Below are 20,585 nucleotides of genomic sequence, written 5' to 3'. Positions count from 1 at the left end.
TGAAAAGACAAATGTGAGAATTTCAGATTTTAATGTACAACACCTTTCAACAATTGTTACAGTCCTCTCAGTCCGTGTTATAAGTTATTAGTAACACAGGCTTCATTTTTCACTCTGATGTTCATAGTCTGCAAACAGCGGACACCGATGGATAAGTGGAAACGAAGCGGAATACACGGAGTGGGCACAAGGACAACCTTTGATCCCGCCGGAGTGCGTCTCGATCTCAGCTGCCGATGGGAAATGGTACACCGAGAATTGTGAAATTCTCGCGAGGTACAGTTGCGAGATGAACGGTGAGGAAGTCGACGTTTTTAACGAGATAACCTACCATGTAAACTTGATACAAGCTGTCAAGTGAGCGTAATAAATGCTTCGAATTCATCATGGTGTCAGTATTTACCAAAACAGACAATAATATAAGATCGAAGATCGAACATAAGCTTAAGATGGCACAAAGAAATACGGAAAATAAACGGAGAAGGACAAAAGTCAGTTTAAGCTCTACTTTCCTTTGAGGCACTATTTAACGTTTTAGCCAATCAGCATAACATGATAACTTAAGTGATATTATTCCAGGTTTTCTTCCCACGCCAACGCCGGTTCCCACCGAATCTGTACTGGTCGACGTCGCTGAGGATTTAGCTGATTTTATACGATCTGTTAGCAACTCCACGGCAAACTCGTCCAATTCTGAGTTAATGGTAAGCTTCGCTAACCCAGTGCTCTAACCTAAGCTTTTGAAATTTTTACATAGTCATGTGACGTCAAAGCTCTCAGACTTGTAACTATTGAAAGTAAAAGAAGGTCTCATCATCCTGCTCATAGCAGGATGATGAGCCACCAAATGGCGCTGTGATGCTGAATTGTGCATTTGGCCGACAATAAAATGATTCCCAGTCTAGGCAAAAGTCACGCTTTTAGTGAATGTGAATACACGGAAAATTTACCCTCCCATTGAATTTTAATGTCAACTGCCCTCTAGTACCTATGGCTTGCCAGATCCCCTCTCCCCACAACAAGCTCCCCACTGCCTTCTCCCCACCACTGAAATTCTCCATTGCCAACGAGATGCCCAATAGGCAACCCAGATCAACACAAAACCATGCCAGCAGTTAGCAGTATACCTTGGAACATTGTTCCCCTCTAAGTTAGGCGCTTAATCTCGCCTCAAGTTCTCTTATCAACCACGACTTCCCCCTCCCTCTACGTATATTCCGGTACCCACTGTCAACAATTTTCTCCCAGCCACTGAAAATAATGAAATGTCTTCCCCGCACAGTTCGTCTTAGGGAGCCGTCATTATTTACGGGGTTGGAAGAATATGATGGGGTCACTCAAAATATTGAAAACTTCAAGGTTGCAGGGTTGCTCAAATGTGGAGAAAAAGAAGGAGGATGTTACTGAATTTTTCGTGCAAAATAAATTGAAACACCTCTCAAATTTCACAATTGCACTCACAGTTTCTCAATATTTTCGATGCGAGAGGGGGACACCCTCCTCTCGTGCTCTCCCCGTTGGGATGTTCTAACAGTTTTACAAGTAAAAAGGCAAATTGGAAACACCTCCCAGATTGCACCAGGCCGCACTATAGCACACATCAATTTCTCAAATTTTTCACAGGATCTCGGAAAAATTGAACTGTGTAAATTCATCCTATATTATCATCAAAACATATTTTAAATTTATTGACTTCAAGTCACGTCGATAACCATTTTGACAACTAACCATGCCGGATTCAGGCTTTTCATTAGAAACTAGCAGCTGAAGAAATGACACAAGAAGGTCACAGATTTTCCATTCCTGCATATTCTTTGGTCTTCAATCTCTGAAAAACTGAGAGCTGTTTGTCACAAAATGTATTGCCATCGTTTGATTGTTGAATATTGTGACTCAAACACTGATCATGCAAAAAAGTAATACAAGTATCAGTGTTCCATGTCATTTTCAAACAATTTTACCTAGTGTAAAATAATTTGAAACGGCTCTCTGATTGCACCATTACGCACATCAATATTTCAAATTTTCAATACGAGAAGGGGGACCCTCCTCTCGTGCTCTCCCTCGTGGGTTGTTCTAACAGTTTTACTTAGTTAAAAATTCCATGCAAGATATGGAAAGCCCCACTTATGCTTTCCCCCTCCACTTTACGCCCGGTCAGATATCCTAGTGAAAACCCTGTCATAAAAATTAAACAATATAATATGGTAGGATACTTGTTATAGGGTGAGCTTTTATATCTGTATTTTGTTGTCCCTTTGAATTTCATTTTGTTTGTTTCACTGTTTAACTGTCATGATGATAATCTAGCAGGGTACATCAGGGTTTGAAAGGTCACCTTACTATTGCTGTATCTTTGTAAATTTTACAAATACATGTATTGGTATTTAACTTTTCTCAGTGGGGGGGGGGCTCAGTCAAAAGATCTGAGTTAGAGAGGGGGCTACTCACATTCATTATGGTCGGAAGGGAGGTACTCGAAATTTGGGAGTTTCCGATGAAATGCCTCCGACCCCCAGGCCGTAAATAATGACAGCTCCCTTAGTAATGACTTTGTTCCATTTACAGTTGATAGACGTCGCCCAAGGCCTGCAAAACATCACAGGCAGACTTGCTAAGCTTGACCTGGTTGTCAATGAAACTATAGCGATGGTCGGAGGTGAGTTTCGACGTCATGCTCCAGTCTGTGACCAGAGATGATCTCATCAAGGAAATTGCGATCTTACATTTATCTTTTTGTTTTCACCGTGGGGTCCTAGTGATATTTGCAAGAAATGTAGAAGACAGTTACTGGCAGAGGTGCAGAGCGGAGATTGTACCTGAGAATTCATGCTTATACACGTAGCCCCCGGATGTAGTAAAAGTCACCAAGGTTCAGAACGATTGGATAAGTTCTTCGCCTCCTCTGGCGAGTTGAAAGACAACAGAAGAAGCGTAATAGTCTCATATTCAGTATAAGACTGTCAAAATTTAACAGCGATTTCCTGAAAACCTAATTTGAAGTTACCTTGGGAAACGACGAAATTTATCGTTGCAATGACCAGTACATACGAATCACTGTGCGTCACTTTTTTCAATTACATGGCATGCATGAGTTCTCTGCGTTGCATATCAACTATATGATGGACACAAATGTAGCAATCAAACACCAAAATCAATTCTTAAAAATGTGTAATTACAAGGCCGATACATTAAAGCGATTTGAAATGGCTGGTTAAAGAGTTAAATCTATATTATTCTATATTTTTCATTTCAGAAATTACGTTTTTCGTCGACCAGATCATGTCTGTGGTGCTACACTGCGCCGTGAAGAATGAATCGATGTTGCCGAACGTGACAGCCTCGTCTGTGGAAGAAGAGAGGCAAGTCACTAATACCCTACTTAGTACAATGGACACTTTATCAGGCATGATGTCCAATGCTCTGGAACCCGGGGACGAGGCTGTCATTCAACACTTACCAACTCTCTCGGTTTACTTTGAAGCCACGTCTGCTGACAATTTCGAAAAGACCTCAGCTGTATTCGAGAGATCATTTGGGGTCAAACTGCCGGCCATAACAGACTTACTGCCCGAACAAAATCTAAACCATTCGATTTTCCTCACGGTAGGTTAGATTAAATTATTACTAAACGTTTATCGTTGATTTTACTAAATAACTATTTTGCTGTTTGCATTGTTTAAACAAATTCTCAAACAAGATAATGTGACTCCGTATCTTCATCGAATGCATTGCAAAACTATCATTACCAATTCACCAACCATACCTTTGTTATGATAGCATGCAAGGCTTCTAACAATTTTGGGACTGTAAGTGGACAATAAGAGCCGCGTGCATGTCATACTTGATAAATCCATGAAATTTGACGCATTTGAATTTGCAAAATACGACCTACAGCACTAATTTGGATTAATTTATCCTTCACACTGACGACATGTAACACAAGTGAACCTTTATGAACTGAACAACAGTTGGATAACTTAAAATCGACGAGTGCTTTCCAGAGAGCACCGGACGACGATACACAGTGACTCTGCTCTGAAGCAAACGGATAATAAGTGATAACAGTCACGTGGGTCAAATTGGTCATGACAATCAAATTGTCTCAAATTGTTAATACACCATCTCAGTCAGAATCACAGTTAAAAAGCATTTTCTCTTGTTTCGGTAGTCCTTTCGCACAAAAGGAAACTTGTTTTCGTGGGGAGAAAATTCACACACGGTAGGTTCAGATATAATGACGCTTTACTTTGAAGATTCTGATGGCGATAAGATTGATGGTAAGTAAATCTTCACTGTCTTCAAAGAGTTTGCCGATGCACGTTTTTGCCCGACAGTAGGCCTAACACAAGAATCAGGATATCTGAGGGTATGTCCAAACGGAAATGTGGTCTGAGGGGTTGTAATTGTTTAAAAATTCAGGTCTGCCGCTTTTGCAATAATAGTGTATTCAGATGAGTTGAAAATGTGAAAAGGCGATAAATTTTGGTGAAACGTGTATGCAAATTGATGAACCTAACAGTTATGGAAACGTAGAGCTTTCTGATGATATGAACTCACTAACATTTTAAAGCTCGCGTCTTTTCAGGAGAATAGGCAATGTTTCTTTTTCGCGTTTTAGTGTAACCATACATGTAATTATGTACCTCAAACCCACCCGATAAGTCTAGGCTTGTGGATACGAATGGCGGGAATTTCGTTCACTTGGCATTAACAATGAAATATGCTGAAATGTGACTTTACAAAAGATCAGTTTTTCAAATTACATCTTGAAGATAGCTTTGAAATATCGTACCCGCATAATTCAACAATTAATTTGATATCACACCATGGATTACGAAGGGTACTCTAAATTAATAATCATGATAACTTTATTAAATTGATCTTATTGGACACTTTTATCTTTCAAGTGGATGGCATAACAACTTACATATGCCTTTCGCTGAATAACCCTCCCATCGAATTCTTTGATGAAGCGACGTTACTGCCGACAATCTATGAAGAAACGGGACAATCTAGATATTCCTGGAGTCTAGAGGTAATGACAAGAAAAAAGTTTCGAGATTTAATTCTACCTAAGTTATTTTCAATCTAATCATGATTGACGTTAAAATGATGAGGCTGAAAATAATTTGTCTATTTGTATTTCTTTAAAAGTGGACAGTCATCGTTTGCTGGTTTAAAAAAAGCACGGAGGTGGCCCCAGTGCCGTTGCTAATAATGAATATCTCCCACGTGTATTTTAAATGTTTAAAGCCCCAGTGGATGCTAACTTTTGATGATAATTTCATCATTTTTATTTTGAATATGAACCATAATTCCTTGTTCCGTTCTCGAAAGAATGTTTATATATACAGTATCAATGTTACTGAAGTTACAGAATCAAAAAAATAATGAAGAGAACGGTAACATTCCTTATATTATCGATCGTATGTCTTTTAAACAATAGTCACTAATCTATTTTTGAAATTAACACTGTTCGCTCTCATTCCCTAGGGTTTTGACACTTTTATGGCATTTCAAATGAAGGTCAACGTCAGCGATATCAGCTTAAATAACTCTGTTCGTGTCTACATGTCTTACAACAACACCCCTACTTGGAACAGCTTTGACTTCCACGCTAACATCACCGTAATGGAGGGAGTGTTTAACATTTTCATCCCGGACACCGAAGTCGAAGAAGCCGGAAAGTACATGTTTTCTCTTTTCCTCCCAACAGGTATAACCGTCTTTTCACACTCCCGTAAATAAAAATGTTTTTATCACCCATGGCAGGAGCGAAATGTTGTCGTATGAAGAGATATCATACACTGAAGTACGGGAGATAATTGAAACTTGAACACATTGTCCTGATTTGTAAATCTATGAATATTTCACAACGTGAATGGTAACAGCCTTAGAGTGTCAAACTGTACAGGAGTACATTATTGAACCTAGACTTAGGAGGGATCGTGAAACTTTTACATCAAACGGAATACAAAGAGGTCTACAGTTTTCAGGTTATGTTTAGCATTGATCAATGCGTAAATGTCTTCATTTTAATCCTTAAACAATGTCATGGTACTTAAGGATAAGGATAAGGATATTTTATTTCCCAATAGAACAGAAAAGAAAAATACAGACACATTAAGGATAAGTAAATTGGGTAGGGACTAGAAAATAGTATCATACTAATTGAGTCCAATCCCCTACCATTCACAATCGCTGAATCTATCATTTTGCCATAGGGCGTCATGTTGAATATTGTGACCTATCCTCGATATTTGAAATAAATTCTATGTCAATGTAAGTACATAAATTATAAAACTTTGTCGTAGAAAATATACATGAGAAAGAAGAAACCTGTCAGATAAACAAGAGATGACGTTTCAGGTCTCTTTTAACCTTTGACTTCGATCTCAAAGATCTTATACTTTCTGGGATTTGGTTCCAGAGTGTAACAACAGAGTATTTCATTGAACACTGTCCTATATTAGTGGTACATTTAGGGATGAGAAGATTTCCCTTGTCTTTTGACCAAGTAGGATACAGGTGTTGAATGCTTGAAAAGTAACAAGGAATTTCTGAAGGAAAATTTCCACTTATATTATCATAAACAAAAAGTACATTTGATAAGTAATGGCTTAAAAACATCAAGAATTTCCAACTCATGAAACAATGGTTGTGTGTGCTCAAATCTGTTGGAGTTTGTAAGAGTACGTACTATTCGTTTTTGTGTAAGATGTATAGGCTTAAGGTAAGTTGCGTAAGTATTCCCCCATACTTCTAACGTATAAGAGATATGTGGTAAAATGAAACAATTATAAAGTAGTAACAATATTGGTTTAGGGACAATGTGCTTAATTTTTTATAATATACCTGCCTTGGAACTTATTGTTTTGTTAACTTTATTTGTATGTTATTTCCAGGTAAGTTTATTATGTAGGTCAACCTCAATATATTGAGTGCTTTGAACTTCATAAATCTGTTCACCTTTAATACTTATTATGCCGTGGCATTGTACTAGTCGATTTTTACCCCGGAATATTACAAACTCAGTCTTTTTTGCATTATTGTTAGTTTGTTATTACTACACCAGTCAACTACATGCTGTAACTTTTCATTAACATACTGTAAATTTATGACTTCACTTGAGTCAAAAGAATGAAATAAACTAGTATCATCAGCAAATAGGTGACTATCAAAGAAATCTGCACACTTTGCCAGGTCATTGACATAAATGAGAAAAAGAGTGAGTCCCAGTACGGACTCATATGGGACTCCACAGGTAATTGGTAGTTCTTGGGACTGAACCCCATTAACACATACAAGTTGTTTCCTATCGGGAAGGTAGTATTTAAAGAGGTCAAAGGCCACCCCAAGTATTCCATATGCATAACATTTGTCGATTAAGATACTATGATTAACGGTATCAAAAGCTTTTTTCAAGTCTAAAAATATCCCAATAACTGTTCTTCCTCTGTCAATTTCATCACTTAACTTTTGAACCAAATCCACAATGGCAAGTTTTGTGCTAAATTTTTCTCTAAACCAATATTGATGGTGATACAACAAAGAAAATCTATTTAAGTAAGAGGAGATCTGCTTATTTATTATTTTCTCAAATACTTTGCTGAGCTGTGGTAATACAGAAATTGGGCGGATTCTGTATTGACGCTTTCATGTGTTTCTTTCTGTCAGTGGATATGTTTAATTTAACCATGTCAGTAACCCAACATGGATGCAGATACTGGGATGAAGACAACGAAATCTGGAAAAGAGACGGATGCATGGTAAGTCAATAATGTTGTTGCATCATCCTCTTTACGCTTAAATTAACCGTGTCGTGTTATGAATGATAACAAAACATTTGTCAGGGGAAGAGGCGTTGGTCACCACGGAATTGAAGGGGCTTCAACAACAAAGAAAGGACAGAAAGGAGGGCCCATGTGGCGTCAATGCTATTTTTCTGTTGGCATGTAAGTATTTGCTACATGTCCACTATCTTTCGTAAGATCTAACGCCCCCTTGTGCTCTTGTAGTTTTAGATGCATTTTCCTTTTGTTCTATGAATAACGGTTCAAGCTCTGTTAGTTAAAAGTTGCTATGGTATGTCTGCAACCGGATTAATATGAGTGTTAATGAGTTTCACTGGCTTGAGACGATGGCAGCATTCATTGAGGAAGCATACAGCGATGCACCGACGCAGATCACAGCAAGTGAAATCAGTGCATTACAACTCGAGGTTTGAGAATATGATAACACTGATGACAGTCGCTTCAATTTTCCTTTTCAGGTTTCTTCGGAGTCAAACACGGACACCACCTTGTGTTTGTGCAATCACTTGACGTCATTTGGAGCAGCTTTTTACGTTGTTCCACCCAATCCAATCGACTTTGACACTGTGTTTGATAAGTTTGCTCACCTGGACAGCAACCCTTCCGTATTTTCCACAGTCATCGTGATATTTGCATTGTATTTGCTGATCGTTATCTGGGCTAGTCGCAAAGATAGACGAGAAAAAGTTGTGGTGAGTCATACAATAGTTGTTAACACACGTTTTTGTGAATGTTGTTTTTAGCACGATTGTAACCAATTTGGGATAATTGGATGGTGCAGTACTGCCGATTTAATTTACAAATGTAATCTATTCTGCTTTTTTTTTTACATTGCACACTTGTTTTTATGAGTAATTTGTAATATTGCAACATCCACACTGTAAAGTTAAGTGTTCAAGGATAGAACACCAAATAAACGCCTTTTTGTAACACTTTTTCAACGCGTCCATACGTTCAGGAATTTAACACTACGTGTTCAACCAATGTTCAATTTTTGAACCAACGTGTGCAGATTTTGAACAGTCCGTGTTCATAAGACATTATATTGAACACCATAGTGTTCCATATCTGAACACACGTTGCACAGGAAATGTACTTGTTGAACACCTTTAATTTTGGGCGTTCAGGGGGTGTTCAAGCCTGGCAATAACATAACGGACCACTGATATTCAGTAAAATTATTTTATTCTAAAAATACACGAAAATTAGTTGAGTAAAATACAATCATTTAGTGTAAAATGGAAAAATAAACGTGGCCACTTTGTAAAGTTTGTCAGAGGAAAACACCAACGGTGTAAACACATTCCTATCAAAACATAAACAAAAGAAAATCTTTACAAACACAATAAACAATATATGAACAAAGTAATGACAAAACAGGTTGAACTTCAATATTGTGGATTACGTTATATGTTCATACTTGAAAAAACGTACAAAAATATCTGTTTTGAAAAAGCTCAAAATTTGGCTAACTTATTGTGTTGAAAACACGTATTCGTATGAAATGTTTACTCCGCTTTTGTAAGATAGTTTAAGACATTTCCTCTTGTATAGACAATTGCAAACTTGAAAAAAGGTTAGTCAAGGCTTCTCTGATGCACATGGTACATAGTTGTCTACACTAAAGTAAATACAACATGTCAAGTTGTCACAAAGTGTCACAGTAAGACACAACATGCAGAAAGTGGATAAAGGGGTCCTTGGAGGTGTGAAACCCATTTCCTTGTCCAACAAATATCTTTAATAAACCCTGAAATAAATCAGTGACATTTCAAAACTCTACTTGTCAGAAATTAAAAACACATTAACTAATTTTGACTTCACTTCATATCGTTTGTTCTGTATGTCAATAAGCATTTGCTGTTGAACCTGGAAATTCAGTCCTTACTAAAATTCACTTGTAAAAGGAAACTGCAGTCTAAAACCAATGGCAGCAAAACCTAAATGTTAGCCATTTCTACACCAATATAGCATTACAACAAGCGACTTAGACGTCGAAAGAGCTCGCAGTGTTATGTAAAGGATCTCTGACAGCTCACTTTGGGATGGCCTCACCAAATATCGGAAAATAGCTGCAAAAATACACAATTGAAAATTTCACCATAATTTGGACATATCAAATTGAGATCATCCAAAAAAAACATGTGTAGCAAATACCAAAGCTATCAGACGGGTAATTTTTAAGATACAAATTTTTTGACCGAAAATGGTAAAAATTGACCTCAAAATAAAAACTTGCAGATTTCATCATAACTCGAATATATCACATTCTGATAATTCCCTATGTCTTAAAAATGTCTGAAATGTCTTTTATGTCTCAAAAATGCAAATTTGCATATTTCTGCATCATTTGAACAATCTCAAAATGCTATCCGCAGAGACTTATGTCAAAAATATCAAAGCTGTTCATTAAGTAGTTTTGAAGAAGATTTTTAAAGATTTTTTTACCAAAAACGAAAAAAATTGCCATGAAAAATAAAAATTTGAATAATTCATCACAACTAGCACAAATTTTACGAAGGTCATTCTAGGGACATGTTTACCAAATATTGAAGACGTCGAACCACCAGTAAGAGAGAAGAAGATTTTGCCAAAAATAGCAAAATTTGCCTCAAAAATACAAAGTTGCGTATTTCACCATAACTTGAACATATATGATTAGGGTAATCTCTGGGAACGTGTACTCCAAATATTAAAGGAATCGTACTGGCCGTTTTGAAGAAAAAGCTTTGGATGTAAATATTTGAAGACGATGCCTCACATTCACCTATTAGATAAGCTATGCGTCGCTAAAAGCAAAGCTAAAAAAGTAACAAATCGAGAACAAAAAATCTACAATACAAAATAATCTAAGATTTGGTAGCAGGCTATGATCAACTAAATGTTACTGGAGCATAAGCCTTCAAAGACGTGACGTCTCCTTCATCAGATGCAAGGATGCAATGAAGAGCACAGGCTACCCCAGACAGAATAAATAAGTTTATTATTAAGTTTTTCTCACTGTTTTCTCTATCAGTTCCTCTCCTTTTCTTCATCACAGTCCCTCTATGGATATAGGGACTGTGTCTTCATGCTCTGAATGATCGGAGTAAATAAAATAAACGGTTATATAATCTAACCTAGCCTCTTAACCCTTTATTCATTTTACATACATTACAAGGACGTTTATCTCTCATATACACATCTTGTAATGAATTAGTCAACACGACTAATTATGCTAATCCGTGGACTTATCAGGGATTTTACGGGTTGGTCAACATCGAGAAAGATAGGAATGGTTACATTTACATCTCTATCTTTGCAATGTTGACCAACTCTTGATAAGTCCACGGATTAGCATAATTAGTTGTGTTGACTAATTACAAGATGTGTATATGAGAGATAAACGTCCTTGTAATGGGTGTAGAATGACTAAAGGGTTTATAAGAGGCTAGGTTAGATTATATAACCGTTTATTTTATTTACTCCGATCATTCAGAGCATGAAGACACAGTCCCTATATCCATGGAGACTGTGATGAAGAAAAGGAGAGGAACTGATAGAGAAAACAGTGAGAAAAACTTAATAATAAACTTATTCATTCTGTCTGGGTAGCCTGTGTGAAGAGTTGAAGCAGAAAGCGACAGAAAATTCAGAGTGAAAATTTCAGAAAATTCAGAAATTCAGAGTGTACATTTTTCACCTTGAATTTTCTGTCGCTTTCTGCTTTAATTCTCCATTCCACCAATGCGTCTGATAAGGGAGACTACACGTATTTGAAAGCTCATTCTCCAGTAACATTTAGATGATCATAGCGTTCTACCAAAGCTTAGATAAATTCAGAACAAAAAACAGAAACTTATCAAAATTAAGTTACTGACCCTCGGAAATTTAAATCTACATTAGAGATGAACTGAGGTTTTCAAGCTTGTTTCAAGACAGCTACTTGAAGACTCATCTTCTTCAATTTCTCTCCCATCAGTTTCTGTTATAACTCTTCGATTACCTGGTAAATCCGACTTTTCACATCCTGAAAATAATGCAACAATAGGTAATATGGCGACATGAGACTTTAAATGAAAGACAAGGTGGCCTTATTAGGTTAAGGAAAAGGGGTGACTTTGGTATACAGTGCCTCTTTTCGATACTGCTACAAAGGCTTCTTCTTGTCATCAGCTGATGAAAAGAAAAAGAAAGGCCAACTCTCATATGCTGAACAATATAGTGTACACTCTGCGATGTTTAACTAATGTTTTATATGCGATTGTGATTACTAAAAGACATGCGTTAACTGTGATTACGCAGCGGTGTGTGGCATATCGATCGCGCTCGGGTCAAGGGTCATCGCCACAGTTATGCGGTGATGACCCTTGACCCAAGTGCGATCGATACGCCATGGCCCAAAACACCGCTGCGTATTCACAGCTAGTGTATGGTATACCAGCCACTAAAAGAAAAAAGGTTTCTTCACGTATTTTAGCTATTCCAAAGTACCACACAAAAAATTTCAAAGGATATTAATACAGATGCTTCAAAATTCAACACCTTTTACTATTTTGGAGAGAAAACTTACCCTTTCTGGTCTTATTTCCGTACGAACACGACTTCAGCGTGCGTTTACAAGAAAAATGTCGCAACTTCCGTTTTGATGCATGACGGGATAAGAAGAGGCACCAAACGTGAACACCAAGTGTTAAGGAGTAGAACGCCTCTTGCACGCCGATGTTAAAATTAAAACTTTCATGGTGGTTATCTGATTTTCTTTTCCAAATTTCCAAATTTCAACCCGTAATAAACGTGTAAAATTATTTTGTATACTTTCTTTTTTAGTAAAAACATGCTTTCAGTGATTTTAGACCAAAGATATTTTTCACTTAGTGGGAAATTCGTTACATCAAAATCCGTGTACTTTTGCCTAACAGCGATGGAGTAGTAAATTTAATATAGCCATAGCAAAGTAAAAAACACTAAAGATTGTTAATTGTTTTACAGTATTGCAAAATTTCTGTAATGCTGAGTTTTTGAACACTTGAAGGAGATGGTTGTTAACACTACGTGTTCAGGTTTATAACATCGTTGTTAATAATATGAACACTAGTGTTAACAATATGAACACTAGCTGTTCAAATTTGAACACCGACATCTACATTTTGAACGCGTAAAGACGCGTCTGGCGTCCGCTATTTTTACAGTGCAGCTATTCGGCACCTAACACTTCATACCATTCGTCATACGATGGCGTCATACTTCTTGCTTGTCAAGATTAATGAATTAATTTTGTTTTTCTACATTCTTCACTTACGGTTTGCTCGACAGTGTATCGTAGCATGTTATTTTCGAGGTCTATCTATATAGCTTCCAGGGTTGAATTACAATAGGGATGCTGTTGTCGGTGTCGGTGTCATGACAATAGGACAGATGATTTCATGCTCAGTACAAAGCGGTATAGGTGTACAGTTGATCGCTTACTTCATTATATCGTACTTGACTTTGACACTTTACAAAACTGAGATAGCAAATTCCAATTATATTAGCATGATTACCGAAATAGCATAATACACAATTTGAAATGAAACACTGCGTCACAATATCGGATCAATAGATAGACTTTTATCTTTCTGCATGTACCTGTTACACATTTAAGCCCTTATTTGCCAGTGGCATTTCACCACATCCAAACCTGTTAACTTTTTTGCACCCAGTTTATTGTTTTACCATTACCAAGCAATGGTCCGAATGATAGATATGCGTACGAAGTCAGCATTATGACGGGGCGGGAAAGAGGGTCGGGAACGACGTCCAATGTGTACATAAAGTTGTACGGTACCGCCAGCAGAACCAGGGCAACTCGAATACACAGTACTTGTAGCGACTGTCAGGTAGGTGAAGAAGTTATATTTTACTGTAAACATTAATATACTTTGAATCCCAGGTCAGTGATGCAATCAAAACAAAAGGTATTTCAGTAAGTTATGAAAACATTTTAACTAAATCCAGTGTATATTTCTGTAGCTCTTGTGTGAAGCTATGTTAACACCGTGCAAAAGCATCCTGAAAATGTCGTTACCTTGCTGTAACCAAAGCTACGTAAGCTCGAGGTACAACTGGATATTTTGAAAGCAATAGTCTTGAATAAGTGGCAGCAATGCCACAGAAGTAAGACTTCACGACATAAAAGGTTGAACTTATCGCCATACCTTTCCTTATAGCTAGGTAGAACTATTCTAATAAATGTGAAAAATTACAACATTAAATTAATTAATGTGCATTTTTTCTCCGATTCTGATCTATCTCCATCAATTCACTGTAAGGGCGCTACAAGTTATGCAAAATGAAATTCTCTCCTCGAACCTCCTTGAAAGTTGATTGTGCCAATAACACAATGGTTAGGCTGTGATGAGTTTCCTTTTATTGCCCCAATACATTTCAGTTGTTTCAACGGGGAAGCAAGCACACGTTCTTACTCACTTCACTGTCGTTTCTTGGAGACATCAAGTACCTCCATGTGCGACACGACAACTCTGGACAAGGCAAAAACGCTTCCTGGTTTCTGTCGGAGATCATTATCAAGGACTTGAAGACGCAGAAAAGGTATGGATGAATTGCACAGGGGGAAAATGCAAGCATTGAGTATTATCCCAGTTTTTTCCTTTTTAACATTGTGTGTTATAATTGTCACGTAGCGTGGTTGTGATATAGTCTATTGTCGGGTACGTATACTCAGGGAACGTCAGGCAGTAGAGACGGCAACAGATAGACGAATATACTCTAAGTAGTAGCACTTTATTTAGCTGAGTAACATAAGTTACACGGTAAGGCTTCTATGACCTATACTAGTCGTCAGGGTCACGGTTGAACGTTGTCTCGGGGCGTCGTTGGTAATGTCCCCAAACACGGTCCATCCACGGAGGGACCGTGTCCCAAAGTTCTCCTAAAACGGTGTCTGGTGTTCTCCCCCTAACGGCATAGTTTATATTGAGTTTCAGAAACTGCAAAGTCATGGGTCTATAATTAACTAAAACAATCGGGTCTCAGGATCTGCAAAGTCAAATCGCTCTTGGTTAAGTACAATGTCAAACAGGGGTAAAGGTCGTCGAGCCATTGATAATGACTTCAGGAGTTGAAACAATAAAAGGTCACGAAAACGAACACGGGAGATAACATGCAGGGTTACTTTAGGTCGTTACAGTCAAATTCAAAGGTTAAATTCTAAGCATTTGTATGGCTACGTCACATAATGATAATATTATGCTTGTATCGAAGAATCAAAGACAAGAATTCACTATATTAATTATTGTTAGTAACAGTTTGTTTGATTTCGTGTCGTCGTCGTCGTATTTCCTACTTCAAGTACCATTTCTGGACTTCTTTTGTCAACGTTACTTTTCGGATGGCTGACTTCCAGTACAACCTTAAAACTATATATATAGACTTTTGCGACGGAGAACGAAACATTTTACAGAAAGTCAGAACGAGGCAAAAGGAAGTGACGTACATGATTAATTTTTCCTCCTCTATAGATACGATTTCCCGTGTTTCCGTTGGCTTTCAAGAGACCACGGTGACGGTAAAACTCAACGTGTGCTGACTCTATGGGATGGTCAGGGGCCAAAGCCAGGCGAGACCTTCATCAGGAAGGCCAAGGGCGACTTAACCGATGAACACCTATGGGTGTCAGTCATCGCAAAGCCTTATGGGACACATTTTACCCGAGTACAGCGTGTATCTTGTTGTCTGATGTTGTTACTGACATCGATGGTTGTAAGCTGTATTTGGTACAGGTCTGACTATGACGACACCAAAATAAAGACCATACGACTCGGTATAAACTCTCATCCAAAGTTATAGAATTTTAGGTGCTTTAAATCTTGCACCGGTTTTCATTTCATTGGTGCTAGCTTTACTCAAACAATGTTTACTTTGTCAGAATCTTTCCGCCACAAATTGGAAACAATGAATTCATGACTCGTAATGATGACAGGTTTCCAGCAATAATCTCGTGAATTTTCCGCCTTTGTAGAACCCCATTACATGTATATTCTTCAGAGGATGCATAGTTTAGATCTGTCTGACTTCCTTTCTGTCTGGCCATATATATATGTACACATATTCGCTCCATTTACTTCTAAATTCAGTAGTATCTGGATGTTTTCCCACAGGTCCATTAACTTTCACCTGGCATCAGATATTTGTCGGCATTATGAGTGGCTTACTCGTTGCACCTATCAGCTTCTTCGTTGTGGAACTTTTTAGAAGATCAATAAAGTGGCGGAATTCGGGTCGGAGAAGTAACGTCACTATGTGTCAGAAACTGCGACACCTTTTTAAGAAATCGCCCGATAAAGAACATCAAAGTTACCAAGACGAAGGCATCTACATCAGTTCAACCGTGTCGTCGGAGTACAGCGTGCTTGAAACTGCGACTGACAAGTATTACCGCTCGTCACAACGTGAGAGACACGTCATCGAAGTCGGCAGGGTTCGGGAAGACCGATTCGTAAATACAAAAGCGAAACGCCAAACCATGGTTGCCAAGGAGAAGAAGGAGAAAACGAGTGTGTACGACAAGGAATTGACCTTACCCTATCCTTTTATTTACGTTGCTTGGTTCCTCGTGTTTTCTGTGTCGATAGTGTCAGCGTTTTTCACCATCTTGTACAGTATACAATGGGGAAACGACAAGTCCATTGCATTCTTGAAGTCGCTGTCAGTGTCCTTGGTAGAGGATATACTAATTTTACAGCCGGTTAAGGTATTTACTTTTGTAGTTTCTCTTGATCTCAGCGCAATAGATGTAGTCCTATAGAGACAAACATATTATTGATAAAAGAAGTACGATTCTAAATCACAATATTTGTTACATAGTAATTGGTTTCATATTTGTGTAATTATTATAACTCTAATTGCAGATTTCGGCAAACGCTTACATATTCTGGTAAATCATTATTCCTTCCTTTAAAAAATATAATACAGGTGTCTAATAAGAAACTAAAACTAACGATTCACAGAATCATGTCGCTCTCTCCCCATCAGGTGCACTTAACTTCGGCTTATGATATTCCGACTTATCACCATAGAATTCAATGCAGTTAACGTTCATTCGTTCACAATATGTCAGAGGAATATAACTCAGTTGTGTTCTGAATTTGAATCTGAATCTGAATCTAATTATTTACTACTGTGCGTCTAAATCGAAAACTACTTTTGGCGCTTTCCCCCCAGGTTATTGGATTTGCAGTAATTTTAGTACTTGTCTCCTCGACAAGACGAAGAAAATCGAGAGACCGTGAAGAAATTGACGATATTAAAGCTATGCCGCCAGCTGGCGTGTACTCCAGCGACGACGAAACAACAAGAAATCTTGAAAACGATCGAGAAGAAATTGAGAAGACAGCAGTAATTGGAGGCCCTGTGAGAGAAATCGTTCTCTATTTTGTGTTTGTGTCCTGCCTGCTCATCATTGCCTACAATGACAGAGACATTAATTCTTATAACATGAGGACGTCTCTTGAAAACTTATATTTCAACAATGATATTTTCAAAAGGGTAAGTATTTGGCATTCGTATGATATTCTCTCAAAAAAGAAAGGTTTTTCAGTATTCTGTTTCTGTATATCAACTACCGTGTCTGACCCTAATTAGTTTGTCATGCTGAAATTTCGAGTATTATTTTTTGTCAACAGAGCTTGTATGTGTGTAGTGATCATTGTTTAATGTTTACAAATGAATTCTAGTCCGGACTTGAATACAATGATTTTCAACAATAACAATGTAGATTATACTCACATAGGTTTTGTTGATATGCTAAATACTTGGCATTAAATTACAGTTTAAGGATTCAATGCAGAAAGTGTAGGGAAACCACGAAACATAAGTCCTGAAAATATAGCCTAAAGATACAGATTATGAAGCTTTAAGAAAACGTTTCGATCGGCACTGATGAAAGAAAACTTCTTTTCATTTCAATCCATATTTATTAATGGGCTACGTCTCATTTTAATGGTTAAGATTACCAGAGGGACGACCGTATTTTGGGAATGGATTTTTGACATTCTCTTGCCATCAATATACCCTGCGTATCTCTACAACGGAATGCCGCTACCAAACGGGCTGTCTGCTCTAACGGCTGATTTGACTTCGTTTAGGGTTTCGCCACCTCGCCTTCTTCAGTACAGAGTGCGTCCGGGTACGTTTCATTATTTGTAAATTCTATAGTTGTTCGTTTCCCCCCGTTTTTTATAGACGCTAGTTTCATGTAACAATCCATCACAATGACAAGGCATGTATGTTTGTTAGTTTCATTGATGTGCTTCATTTATTTCATATTGTTTTTGTCAAAGTGTTATACCAATCGCACACTGTAAATCATAAATGCAATCCACAATCTTCAGGGACGTAATGATCTTCAATTCTATGAATTAAAACAAACTGTATCTAGGACGCTGACAACGTTCCGTCGATCGCGAGATGATGTACAGTGAAGTGATCCTTGTTCACCCCACTTGAATTTGTTAAATGTCATTTTATTGCCGGAGAAATCAGTGTAGAAACATGGTATTTTTAATTTTTTAATCGTCATTGAAGGCTAGTAATGTTCAAGTTATGGTCATTTTTCATCCGACAAAAGCTCATGTTCGTGTTACCCGTCCCCGTGACTCTGGAGGTCGCTTTCCACGAGTCCTAGCGTTTCCATCAGTTACATGTAACTCAGAGAGTTATCTTTTGGGGCAACTTTTGAACTCAACAATAGGTTCGGCGCTAGATAATCCGATGATTAGCATTATTATTTATCAAAACTACTATTCGAGAAACTCCAAGATGACGTACAGAGATCTGTATGCATTCTCACCGACAGATCTCTGCAAATCACCTCCCATTTTCAACGGCTCCGTGGCCTGTAACGTGGAATACTCAGAGAGCTCGGCTGATCGTGGGGTGTATGACGTTGGATGGCTGGGAGTCAATACAACTGAACAGGTTCCCGAGCTGTTGCCATGGACATATGCAGAAGATATCCCTTTAGTGCTAATGGGATACGATACGATATTTTCGCAGTATGGCGATGGCGGTTATACCGTACACCTGGGTAAGTGCGAAAATAAGATTAAATTCATAGTATCTATCCAGAAGTACCCGTATTTCTTCATAATGCAATCAAATCAATGGATTCGAAAGAAACAGATTCTTTTCTCAATCTTTACAGAAGGCTATAGATGACTGGTTTGTTATCTTCTAATGTTGACACGATAACTTTTCATAAATCGTGATGCTCGTTCACTCTTTTAGTTAAAATATAATCTCCAAATGAATCCTTTGGAATTGGTCAAGTTATTTCTTTTCAGTCAGTCAAGGTATGTACAAGATATATGTATTCTGTATACTGTATATATATCATGTATTCAAACTTCTTGATCGCCTACCTATGATGCTTGCAGTATTTTTTGCCCAGGCTTTGGATCGCTGACAATGTTTTAATTAAAAAGCGTTATTTATTGCTTTGTTTTAATGGTTGAAATATTAATGCTAAAAGTGAACCATTTCATTAAAGTCTAACTAAGAAAATTATGCTCGCTGAACCCTTGTAACTGGAAGGGCAATGCATGATAAACACCCGCATGTTCTATTATTCAGGATCAGCCAAAAAGCCTACTTCAAGAAATTTGCAACCAAATTTGTTTTGAGTGTTTTTAAAAGTAAATATAGAATGGTTTTGATAGGGAAGAGAAACGCATTTCGCAACTGTCCTCCCATCATGGTTTGAAAAGCTTCCCCTCTTACCCTCAATGTTGCCCTCTTCCGTTCCCGCTGTCAAAACTCCCAAGAGTTCCTCTTGCAACCACATGAACCTTTAAGTCCACTACAACGAAATTCCAATCGACCCTGGGAGCACCACATGATTTTGTCCATCCCACTTATTAAAGTGTTTAAAATAAAATTTCCCCGCCTCTGACTTTAAAGAAGTGCCCTCTTCCCCGCCCTCGGATAGAACAAAATAAATGCCCTCCTACAATCAAACCCATTGCGAATACAATACATTGATTTTCTATGACAGATGAAGCCTTCGGCGATGCTGTTATTGCTATACATTCTCTGTGGACGCACCTGTGGTTGGATAGGTCTACCAGGGCAGTCGTCATCGATTGGCTTGTTTACTGTGCCAACCTGAATCTCTATGGGTACGTACCGTGCTTTTCCTTCTGGTTCTTGTCGATCTTTCCCAGATAAGGTAGAATGCACCTCGGAGACAGTTCCTCAATTTCCGACATTCAGTGAACGTTTGCACACTTTTCTCAGTCTAATGCTTGCGTGTACTCATTTTGCACATATTGAGTCAGTGATGTTTTCACTTTAGTCTCTGTTTTGTTTCCATTTAAGTCGAAAATTGAATTTTCCCAGTGGAGAACTGAATAGCTCGCTAAATGTTTCAAAAGTATCAGGCGTTTGTGCAAGAAACGATTATTCTCTCAAATATAATTTTAAAAAATGCATACACATAGCAAACAGGAAAAGGTAGTATTTGGTCCAAAATTGTATGTTGCATATTGTGAATCTATTAAAAAGAGATTAAAAAAACCTGAAAAACATAGCCTTAAAGACAAGTGGGTGGAGGGACGGTGGACAAACTATTACACAAACTAAACACGAACCGCAGTGTTGGAACAGATACTGATCTGGTTTGTCTTTGAGGGGAAAAAAAGAGAGAATCAAATTGAAAAGTCAATCTTATTGATGGTGCAAGATAAGAGCTGATCTTATCTTTAAGAAAGACCACAATTATAGAATAAAAAT

The 20,585-nt window shown here is 37.8% G+C and overlaps 1 protein-coding gene across 1 annotated transcript in view; it reads left to right on the top strand.

Annotated features, from left to right (window-relative positions):
• The window catches only part of LOC139120318 (polycystin-1-like protein 2), a 45,811-nt gene that overhangs the window by 22,188 nt on the left and 3,038 nt on the right, over positions 1-20,585 (top strand). Inside the window, exons 8-24 of the mRNA XM_070684647.1 lie at positions 128-296; positions 580-704; positions 2,569-2,659; positions 3,257-3,606; positions 4,172-4,280; positions 4,911-5,038; positions 5,497-5,719; positions 7,681-7,772; positions 8,276-8,509; positions 13,499-13,675; positions 14,227-14,387; positions 15,317-15,618; positions 15,956-16,548; positions 17,019-17,342; positions 17,805-17,982; positions 18,652-18,882; positions 19,849-19,972. Of these exons, the coding sequence (XP_070540748.1) occupies positions 128-296; positions 580-704; positions 2,569-2,659; positions 3,257-3,606; positions 4,172-4,280; positions 4,911-5,038; positions 5,497-5,719; positions 7,681-7,772; positions 8,276-8,509; positions 13,499-13,675; positions 14,227-14,387; positions 15,317-15,618; positions 15,956-16,548; positions 17,019-17,342; positions 17,805-17,982; positions 18,652-18,882; positions 19,849-19,972 (3,611 nt within the window). The remainder of the gene's footprint in view (positions 1-127; positions 297-579; positions 705-2,568; positions 2,660-3,256; positions 3,607-4,171; positions 4,281-4,910; positions 5,039-5,496; positions 5,720-7,680; positions 7,773-8,275; positions 8,510-13,498; positions 13,676-14,226; positions 14,388-15,316; positions 15,619-15,955; positions 16,549-17,018; positions 17,343-17,804; positions 17,983-18,651; positions 18,883-19,848; positions 19,973-20,585) is intronic.

The sequence above is a fragment of the Ptychodera flava genome, chromosome 20 (assembly GCF_041260155.1).
Source record: "Ptychodera flava strain L36383 chromosome 20, AS_Pfla_20210202, whole genome shotgun sequence".
Lineage (NCBI taxonomy): Eukaryota > Metazoa > Hemichordata > Enteropneusta > Ptychoderidae > Ptychodera > Ptychodera flava.
The sequence above is the reverse complement of the archived record's forward strand: the minus strand, read 5'-3'. Positions and strand labels throughout refer to the sequence as shown.